The following is an 11,154-nucleotide window of genomic DNA, read 5'->3' as shown; positions in this document are numbered from 1 at the left end:
TAAATATACATAACTTTTTATTGTAATAAGGAAACATGCACATTAAATAGATGATTATATATGACATGAACCAGAAGAGATACACATTTAAAGAAATATATCACTTTGCCGTCCCTTTAATAGCCTGTAGCTCACCACTCAACAGAAGATTGGTCAATAGAGCACATAATCAACTCTAAATGTATTATAAATATTGCAATGTAACGCGTATTACTTGTGCTTTCAGTGTTATATTTGTCCTGCGAGTTTTGTGATACATTTATGTATATCAAAAAATGTTTTAACATTTGACTTTTTGTGCCAGTTTTGAAATATTTGATTTGTAAGTCAGTTTTGATCCGGACTACTTAATGTATACACACTTGAAACACAGTTGTATTTGTATATGATGAAAATAAACAGTTTGTGTTGTACAATTAAAAGACCGTTATTTTAAGGGAATAAACTATACTTGCTATTGTACGTTTTCTGTCATCCACACGTTTGAATCATTAAATATCATAAACTATGTGAGGCGCAAGAAATCTTTTTAAAAACAAAGCAAAGCTTTTTTTGTGAGAGAAATGTTTTATTTATGGTGCTGATGATCTGTAACATCGTCTATAAGTGTCACATATACAAGGGCACCAGAATCATTTTCCTTCCAGATGTATCGTTTTTGTTTTAAAAATGTCCATAAGTGGAATACGTGTTCTTCAGCTTGTTCTTGCACAGTTCAGTACAGATCATGTAGACTGTGGTTTAAAAAGACTTGCAAAATCCAGCTGTTCTGTAGATACCTTTTCAAGCTGCGTTTGAATGAACTCGTTTAAGTTCTCATTTAGCTCATGCACTTTAGGTTTTGCCTGAGGAAAGGGGAAAAGAAAACAAGTGGCAATAATTATTTATTCTCCCAACAGATCAATCTCCTACTAAAGGGACATACAACTTTTTTTTTTTTTTTTTTACCATCAGACATTACTTACTGTATTGCAAAAGATCTGAAGATAAACATGTAAAACTATGTGTTCGGAAAAAAACATAATTTATGCTTACCTGATAAATTTATTTCTCTTGTAGTGTGTTCAGTCCACGGGTCATCCATTACTTATGGGATATATTCTCCTTCCCAACAGGAAGTTGCAAGAGGATCACCCAAGCAGAGCTGCTATATAGCTCCTCCCCTCACATGTCATATCCAGTCATTAGACCGAAACAAGACGAGAAAGGAGAAACTATAAGGTGCAGTGGTGACTGGAGTTATAATTTTAAAATTTAGAACCTGCCTGAAAAAGACAGGGCGGGCCGTGGACTGAACACACTACAAGAGAAATAAATTTATCAGGTAAGCATAAATTATGTTTTCTCTTGTTAAGTGTGTTCAGTCCACGGGTCATCCATTACTTATGGGATACCAATACCAAAGCTAAGTACACGGATGATGGGAGGGACAAGGCAGGAACTTTAAACAGAAGGAACCACTGCCTGTAGAACCTTTCTCCCAAAACCAGCCTCCGAAGAAGCAAAAGTGTCAAATTTGTAAAATTTGGAAAAAGTATGAAGTGAAGACCAAGTTGCAGCCTTGCAAATCTGTTCAACAGAGGCCTAATTTTTAAAGGCCCAGGTGGAAGCCACAGCTCTAGTGGAATGAGCTGTAATTCTTTCAGGAGGCTGCTGTCCAGCAGTCTCATAGGCTAAACGTATTATGCTACGAAGCCAAAAAGAGAGAGAGGTAGCCGAAGCCTTTTGACCTCTCCTCTGTCCAGAGTAAACGACAAACAGAGAAGAAGTTTGTCTAAAATCTTTAGTTGCCTGTAAGTAGAACTTCAGAGCACGGACCACGTCTAGATTATGCAAAAGACGTTCCTTCTTTGAAGAAGGATTAGGACATAATGATGGAACAACAATCTCTTGATTGATATTCCTGTTAGAAACAACCTTAGGTAAAAACCCAGGTTTAGTACGCAGAACTACCTTATCTGAAAGAAAGATCAGATAAGGAGAATCACAATGTAAGGCAGATAACTCAGAGACTCTTCGAGCCGAGGAAATAGCCATCAAAAACAAAAAACTTTCCAAGATAAAAGCTTAATATCAATGGAATGAAGGGGTTCAAACGGAACACCCTGAAGAACTTTAAGAACCAAGTTTAAGCTCCATGGAGGAGCAACAGCTTTAAACACAGGCTTAATTCTAGCCAAAGCCTGACAAAAGGCCTGGACTTCTGGATGCTCTGCCAGACGTTTGTGTAAAAGAATAGACAGAGCTGAAATCTGTCCCTTTAGCGAACTAGCGGATAAACCCTTTTCTAAACCCTCTTGTAGAAAAGCTAATATCATAGGAATCCTAACCTTACTCCATGAGTAACTCTTGGATTCGCACCAATATAAATATTTACGCCATATCTTATGGTAAATTTTTCTTGTCACAGGTTTCCGAGCCTGTATTAATGTATCAATAACCGAATCCGAAAACCCACGCTTTGATAGAATCAAGCGTTCAATTTCCAGGCAGTCAGCCTCAGAGAAATTAGGTTTGGATGGTTGAAAGGACCCTGAATTAGAAGGTCCTGCCTCAGAGGAAGAGACCATGGTGGACAGGACGACATGTCCACTAGGTCTGCATACCAGGTCCTGCGTGGCCACGCAGGCGCTATCAGAATTACCGATGTCCTCTCCTGTTTGATCCTGGCAATCAGCCGAGGTAGCAACGGAAATGGTGGAAACACATAAGCTATGTTGAAAATCCAAGGGGCTGCTAATGCATCTACCAGCACCGCTCCCGGGTCCCTGGACCTGGATCCGTAACAAGGAAGCTTCGCATTCTGGCGAGATGCCATGAGATCCAGATCCGGTTTGCCCCAACGACGAATCAGTTGAGCAAATACCTCCGGGTGAAGTTCCCACTCTCCCGGATGAAAAGTCTGGCGACTTAGGAAATCCGCCTCCCAGTTCTCTACGTCTGGGATGTGAATCGCTGACAGGTGGCAAGAGTGAGACTCTGCCCAGCGAATTATCTTCGAGACTTCCAACATCGCTAGGGAACTCCTGGTTCCCCCTTGATGATTGATGTAAGCCACAGTCGTGATATTGTCCGACTGAAATCTGATGAACCTCAGCTTTGCTAACTGAGGCCAAGCCAGAAGAGCATTGAATATTGCTCTTAATTCTAGAATGTTTATTGGGAGGAATTTCTCCTCCTGAGTCCACGATCCCTGAGCCTTCAGGGAATTCCAGACTGCTCCCCAGCCTAGAAGGCTGGCATCCGTTGTTACAATCGTCCAATCTGGCCTGCGAAAGGTCATTCCTTTGGACAGATGAACCGGTGACAACCACCAGAGAAGAGAATCTCTGGTCTCCTGGTCCAGATTTAGCAAAGGGGACAGATCTGAGTAATCCCCGTTCCATTGACTAAGCATGCATAGTTGCAGCGGTCTGAGATGCAGGCGCGCAAATAGCACTATGTCCATTGCCGCTACCATTAAGCCGATTACCTCCATGCACTGAGCTACCGATGAGCTTGGAATGGAATGAAGGACACGGCAAGCATTGAGAATCTTTGATAACCTGGACTCCGTCAGGTAAATCTTCATCTCTACAGAATCTATAAGAGTCCCTAGAAAAGGAACCTGTGTGAGTGGTAACAGAGAACTCTTTTCCACGTTCACTTTCCACCCATGCGACCTCAGAAATGCTAGAACTATCTCTGTATGAGACTTTGCATTCTGAAAACTTGACGCTTGTATCAGAATGTCGTCTAGGTACGGAGCCACCGCTATGCCTTGTGGTCTTAGTACCGCCAGAAGTGAGCCCAGAACCTTCGTGAAAATTCTCAGGGCCGTGGCTAACCCGAAGGGAAGAGCCACAAACTGGTAATGCCTGTCTAGAAAGGCAAACCTCAGGTACCGATAATGATCTTTGTGAATCGGTATATGAAGGTAAGCATCCTTTAAGTCCACCGTGGTCATATATTGACCCTCTTGGATCATGGGTAGGATGGTTCGAATGGTTTCCATCTTGAACGATGGTACCCTTAGGAATTTGTTTAAGATCTTTAAGTCCAAGATTGGTCTGAAGGTTCCCTCTTTTTTGGGAACCACAAATAGATTTGAGTAAAATCCTTGTCCCTGTTCCGATCGTGGAACTGAGTGGATCACCCCCATGATTAAGAGGTCTTGTACACATTGTAGAAATGCCTCTCTCTTTACTAGGTTTGTCGATAATCTCGAAAGATGGAACCTCCCTTGTGGAGGAGAGGATTTGAAATCCAGAAGGTATCCCTGAGATATAATCTTTAACGTCCAGGGATCCTGCACATCTCTTGCCCAAGCCTGGGCGAAGAGAGAAAGTCTGCCCCCCACTAAATCCGTCTCTGGATAGGGGGCCCTGACTTCATGCTGTCTTAGGGGCGGGAGTAGGCTTTCTGGCCTGCTTGCCCTTGTTCCATGACTGGTTGCCTTTCCAACCTTGTCTAACGAGCAGTAGTTCCTTCCTGTTTTGGAGCGGAGGAAGTCGATGCTGCTCCTGCCTTGAAGTTACGAAAGGCACGAAAATTAGACTGTTTGGCCTTTGGTTTGGCCCTGTCCTGAGGAAGGGCGTGGCCCTTACCTCCCGTAATGTCAGCAATAATTTCCTTCAAGCCGGGCCCGAATAAGGTCTGCCCTTTGAAAGGAATGTTAAGTAGTTTAGACTTGGAAGTTACATCCGCTGACCAGGATTTAAGCCAGAGCACTCTGCGCGCCTGTATGGCGAATCCGGAATTTTTAGCCGTAAGTTTGGTTAGATGTACTACGGCATCTGAAACAAACGCATTAGCTTGCTTAAGGGTTCTAACTTTGCTCAAGGCCTCATCCAACGGCTCTGTGCGAATCGCCTCTTCCAGAGACTCAAACCAGAATGCCGCTGCAGCCGTGACAGGCGCAATGCATGCAAGAGGCTGCAATATAAAACCCTGTTGAACAAACATTTTCTTAAGATAACCCTCTAATTTTTTATCCATTGGATCTGAGAAAGCACAGCTATCCTCCACCGGGATAGTGGTACGCTTGGCTAACGTAGAAACTGCTCCCTCCACCTTAGGGACCGTCTGCCATAAGTCTCGTGTGGTGGCGTCTATAGGGAAAAATTTTCTAAATATCGGGGGAGGGGAAAAAGGCACACCGGGCCTATCCCACTCCTTACTGATAATTTCTGTAAGTCTTTTTGGTATAGGAAAAACGCCAGTACACACCGGTACCGCATAGTATCTATCCAACCTACACAATTTCTCTGGAATTGCCACCGTGTCGCAATCATTCAGAGCCGCTAATACCTCCCCTAGTAACACACGGAGGTTCTCAAGCTTAAATTTAAAATTTGAAATTTCTGAATCCGGTCTCCCCGAATCAGAACCGTCACCGACAGAATGAAGCTCACCGTCCTCATGTTCTGCAAGTTGTGACGCAGTATCAGACATGGCTCTCGTGTCATCAGCGTGCTCTGTCCTTAACCCAGAGCTATCGCGTTTGCCCCTTAATTCGGGCATATTATATAATACTTCTTTCATAACATTAGCCATATCATGTATTTGTAAGGGGCCTAGATGTACTAGGTGTCTCAATCCTACGCATCTCCCGAGCGGGAGACGCAGGTACTGACACGTGAGGAGAGTTAGGCGGCATAACTTCCCCCTCGTTGTCTGGTGATAGCTTCTCTATCGGTACAGATTGACTTTTATTCAAAGCAATATCAATACAATTGGTACACATCGTTCTATTGGGCTCCACATTGGCTTTTGAACATGATGAACAAACAGTTTCCTCTGAATCAGACATGTTTAAAACAGACTTAGCAATGAAAATAACAAGCTTGGAAATCACTTTCAATAAGTTTTACAAGCAATATAAAAAACAGTGCAGCGCTTCAAAAATACAGATATAATTAAACAATTCCTAACAAGAAGTGTACTATTAGCAGAGGATTGCACCCATTAGCAAAAGGATGATTAACCCCTCGATACCCAAATCGGATAAAACAGAAATCAATTAAGATTTAACGCTTTTAATCACAGTCAGCACAGATCTGCTGTGACTGATTACCTCCCTCACAAATGAAATTTGCAGACCCCTGAGCTCTCTAGAGACGTCCTGGATCAAGGAGGAAGAAGCAGAAGACTGTGCAATAATTTTAACTGCGTAACAAGGCGCTAAAACAAGGGCCCTCCCACTCCAATCACAACAGTGGGAGCCCTGATATAACGGTTTCCATGCAGAAAAATATGTTTAGCCATGTGGAAAAAATCATGCCCAAAGCGATTTATCACCAAAGTACCTCACAAAAAAACGAACAACATGCCAGTAAACGTTTTATTAAAAAACAACATTTTTCAATGTCATGCAAAGCTATCACTAAGCCTGCTACCAGTCGCTACCACTGCAGAGAAGGCTTAAGTATTATTTCAGTATTAACAGTATTTTCTCAATCAAATTCTAGTCCCTAGAAAATAACTCGACTGCGCATACATTTATCAGCCTGATACCAGTTGCTACTACTGCATTTAAGGCTGTACTTACATCATACGGTAACAGCAGTATTTTCTTAGTCAATTCCATTCCCAGAAAATAAAGTACCGCACATACCTCATTTGCGGAGTACCCCGCATGCTATTCCCAGTCTGAAGTTACCCCACTCCTCAGAATGTCGAGAACAGCCAGTGGATCTTAGTTACGCCTGCTAAGATCATAGATAAAAAACGCAGGCAGTTTCTTCTTCCAAATACTGCCTGAGATAGAAAAACAGCACACTCCGGGTGCCATTTAAAATAACAAACTTTTGATTGAAGAATAGTTAATAGTTAAGTAAAAACTCCAGCTCCTCTCGCGACCTCCTTCTTTGTTGAGGGTTGCAAGAGAATGACTGGATATGACATGTGAGGGGAGGAGCTATATAGCAGCTCTGCTTGGGTGATCCTCTTGCAACTTCCTGTTGGGAAGGAGAATATATCCCATAAGTAATGGATGACCCGTGGACTGAACACACTTAACAAGAGAAAAAGGAATTGGAAAGCCTTGAGTGTTTATCTTACTTCCTTTACAGTTACCTATCCAGGAGATATCTAAATCTTATTTCCTTTACAGTTACCTATCTGGGAGTTCTATAAATGAGTAGAGTAGACTGTATCCAGCACCTGTGCATCCAGGACCTCACACAAAAGTCCCAAAAGATAATCCAGAAAGGCAAAATAGGATGTTTTTTTTTTTATTCACATCCACTCCAGGTAAAACAAAAAAATCAACAACGTTTTGGGTGTTACCCCTTAATCATGTTGCATGCAACATGATTAAGGGGTAACACCCGAACGTCGATTTTTTGTTTTACCTGGGGTTGATGTGAATAAACAGAACATCTTTTAAAATTACTGGAGTGCTGCCATCTATTTTGCCTTTCCAGTTCCATAAATGAGCTCCCTGGCATACCAACCAATCATTGTGCTGCAAGTAGGAGGGTCAGAGTATGCACTCCAGCCCCTCTGGTGGACGCGGAAACACTACAATTTTCAGAGTTAAATTACACGACAAGCAGACAAAATAAATCATGATTAATAATGTCAAATTAAACATTTTATCGGGAAATAATTTTTTAATATAATGTCACATTACCTAAAAAAATGTCCAGGTTGAACCTATAACTAATTTTTGTTGTTCACATTTTAATTTATATACATAAACTGCTTCCAACTTTTAATTTTAAATTCATAACAAACCCTATTATATTACTTGAGGTTTGGAGCGGATATAGTTAGGAAAAGGGGTGAATAGGACCCCAAGAACTGCCACTGCCAGAAAGTGGCACAAAGAAAAAAAAATGTGCAATTAAAATACTGGGAGTAGTCAGCTGACTCAGGTTACTACCACATGATGCAATTGTCGCTTTGCTGTAATTGGCAGCTCAGTGATCATTATTCAAATAAATGCAATTCAACAGTGGGTTTATATTAAAGGGTCATTAAACCGATTTATTTTTAATGATTATGACAGAGCAAACATTTTTTTATTTTTTTATTTACCTCTATTATTAGAGAATTTTCACTTTGTTCTTATAGAATCCATTGTTGAAGAGAATACCCCAAGAGAACTGAATATATTTAATAACAGAAGTAAATACAATCGTACACTAAAAATCCTGCAAGACGGGCACCACACATCAAGTAGATATCACTAAAAGCACAGTTATATATGGGGAAAAGCAAATAAACATAGGCAATAAGTTATGCTACAGTAGATACAATCAATAATATGGTGCCCTGCGTGAGAGGAAAATACAACGTACTAACTGGTTCCTGGCACTGAAGCTAAAAGGCACACACTGCGTACGTTTTATAAAACATTTCCCAGCTGCCGCCCGCTACTCGGAGGCTTCAGGCTACATCTTCAGAGATTAGCACAAGGGTGGGGGGGCCTTGATTCACTTGGTAATGGTTTATACTGAAGAGAGAGAGGGACAGAAATTTGTAACCTGTGAAATCCACATGGTTGGGAGCTAATTTATTCTGTAAAAATAAAATGTTTAAACAAACTAAAACACTTTTTGTACTAGAACAGGGGTTTTCAAACTTGCCCTCATTGCTCCCTAACAGGTCAGGTTTTCAGTATTACCTTGGGGGAGAGCAGGTTAATAACCATGTATACTAATCGGCTGATTCTTTCTTGAAATTCTGGCCTGTTAGGTAGGCGTGAGGACAGGTTTGCCTACCCCTGTACTAGAATGTACCTTTAATTACAAAACCAGTCTATGCAAAAACAAAGCCTACGGGCGCATGTGCTGAGTCATTTCATTCTGGCTGTTGTGATTATAAATGTTTACGCCTCACCTGGGATATTTCAGGGTTCTACTGTACAGATACACAGCTGAACATAACTGTGGTGATCATTTTGGGGCACCCGAGTGTTATTTTTATGGACCCAGAGATTGAAGGGACATGAAACCCACATTTTTCTTTCATGTTTCAGAGAGAGCTAACAATTTTAAACAACTTTCCAATTTAGTTATATTATCTCAGTTACTTCGTTCTCATGGTATCAATTGTTGAAAAGCATACCTAGGTAGACTCAGGAGCAACAAAGTACTACTGTATTTATAAATACAACTGACAGTGAAGTCTCAGGATTTTGCAAAATGTGCCAAATTTATTGACGCTTTTCAGGGATTACACTCTCCTCCTTCTGAAGAAGGGGAGTGTAATCCCCCAAAACGCCAATAAATTTGGAACATTTTGCAAAATCCTAAGGCTTCACTGTCAGTTGTATTTATCCATTTCGAGTGCATGCCCAGGTAGTTGTCCCATGAGGGCAGATTATATAGATATATATATTCATTGGCTCACCCAATGTATTCAGCTAGCGCGTTCCAGTAGTGCGTTTGTCCTTTCCAAAAAAGGATACCAAGTTAATTAAGCATATTAAATAAAATAAGTAAAAGTTGTTTAAAATTGCAAACGAAAAAAAGGGGTAGATTGGTGCGCTGGGCCAAACAGATAACCACACACCCCCTTAAAAGACAAATATCCCTGCAATTGTCTAGATGATAGTGAACAGAAAAAATGGAAATAAGGGAGGCGCTCCAAGCTAAAGGTATCAACACTAAAACAAATTTAATAAAACATATTAATGATCACAGAATATAAATACAAAGGGACGTCTCCCCATAATAAATAAATAAAGCTAATATCCTAAAAAGTCTAATGACCGCTAATAACCTAAAAAATCTATTGAACGCTAAAACTAATACAGGTTTATAAAACAAACAAGATAATCGGCAGTGCCTATGTAGTTATTGTGATTCAGGCAGAAATGAATATTATTTTATAACATCAAAACAAATGACAGAGTTCCGTTAATTGAAATACCACCAAGCTGCCTTATTAGAGAAAAGCCGTAGCTGCCAAATATAATGTTCAGAGAAATGAATCCGTTGTCCAAAGTTCTCTTACTTTGTAAGATATTTGTGTGTCAACACCAAAAAGCCGTGTACTTTACCAAGTTGTAGACTTGTCAGTTGCTGGTCTTACTCCCTCGCCCGGTCCTCACCTCGAGCGGGGCTGACTGTAGCTTTGGCGTCTGACGTCACAGAAAGGTGTTCCGGCTGAAGGTAGAGGCCGATTCTTGCGCTCCCCTCTATGCGCTGTACTCCCGGTCCTCTTTAGAAAGCCCTGCACTTAGTGCTAGTAGCACGCAGGGGGCTGTAAAGCAGATAGGTATAATGGATATCCAAAACAGTGTTCCCCAATACAGAGGCTCTGCTCCTTAAGAGAAACTGTCCCAATAATGTAACCCGGGTTATTTAGGTGAGACTCCAAATGCGATTCCAGAGATATGGTTAGTTGTTACAATGGTAATAACAACAGCACTGCCAACACATACGACGCGTTTCGCCCACCTATGGGCTTTATCAAGATAGTGGTGGCTAGTGTGAGTGGCCTTATTTAAAGGGATAGCTTCCAGTCTAATTGGTGTTGGTTTTGATTGGCAGATCGGCTTAAGGCGGTATTTGACTTTAATGACAGTTTCTTTTTTAAGGTGGTATTTCTCTTCTCTTTGCTTTAAATGGAATTATACAGTCCTACTTCTAAAAAAGCATTCACAGGTATAGACTTGAATCTTGTTGAATTAATATATATATACACAATAAATCTCCAGAGCAAGGAATCAAAAATGTATAGTCAAAGTCTGAGTCATTAAACGTGATATGTGAATTACAAATTAAGTCACAAAACTAATAATTATCTAATAGACTTCCCAGAGTCGATATAACTTACAGTGTTCTAACAGAAAAAATAATAGCCCTAATCCTATAATAAAGTGCATAGTGGTGTCTAAACTTACAAGTGTCCTAAAATGATTCTTTTAACCTTCAAATAAAAAGGGGGAAAGATCTAATTCGGAATTTAATCCCTTTGGGTATAAGGTGTCATACTTGTAAATATATTCCGCTTCCCTTATAAGTAGGGTTCTTTCAATATTACCTCCCCTCCATTGATTATTAACTTTCAGAATACCCCAAGTTATATCGACTCTGGGAAGTCTATTAGATAATTATTAGTTTTGTGACTTAATTTGTAATTCACATATCACGTTTAATGACTCAGACTTTGACTATACATTTTTGATTCCTTGCTCTGGAGATTTATTGTGTATATATA

The 11,154-nt window shown here is 40.6% G+C and overlaps 1 protein-coding gene across 1 annotated transcript in view; it reads right to left on the bottom strand.

The window, feature by feature from the left end:
- The window catches only part of NOC3L (NOC3 like DNA replication regulator), a 179,314-nt gene continuing 168,160 nt past the window's right edge, over nt 1-11,154 (bottom strand). The window contains exon 21 of the mRNA XM_053692316.1: nt 1-845. Coding sequence (XP_053548291.1) covers nt 726-845 — 120 coding nt within the window. The 3' untranslated portion in view covers nt 1-725. The remainder of the gene's footprint in view (nt 846-11,154) is intronic.

The sequence above is a fragment of the Bombina bombina genome, chromosome 9, assembly GCF_027579735.1.
Source record: "Bombina bombina isolate aBomBom1 chromosome 9, aBomBom1.pri, whole genome shotgun sequence".
NCBI lineage: Eukaryota > Metazoa > Chordata > Amphibia > Anura > Bombinatoridae > Bombina > Bombina bombina.
Note: the sequence above shows the minus strand (reverse complement) of the source record. Positions and strands in the feature narration are given on the sequence as shown.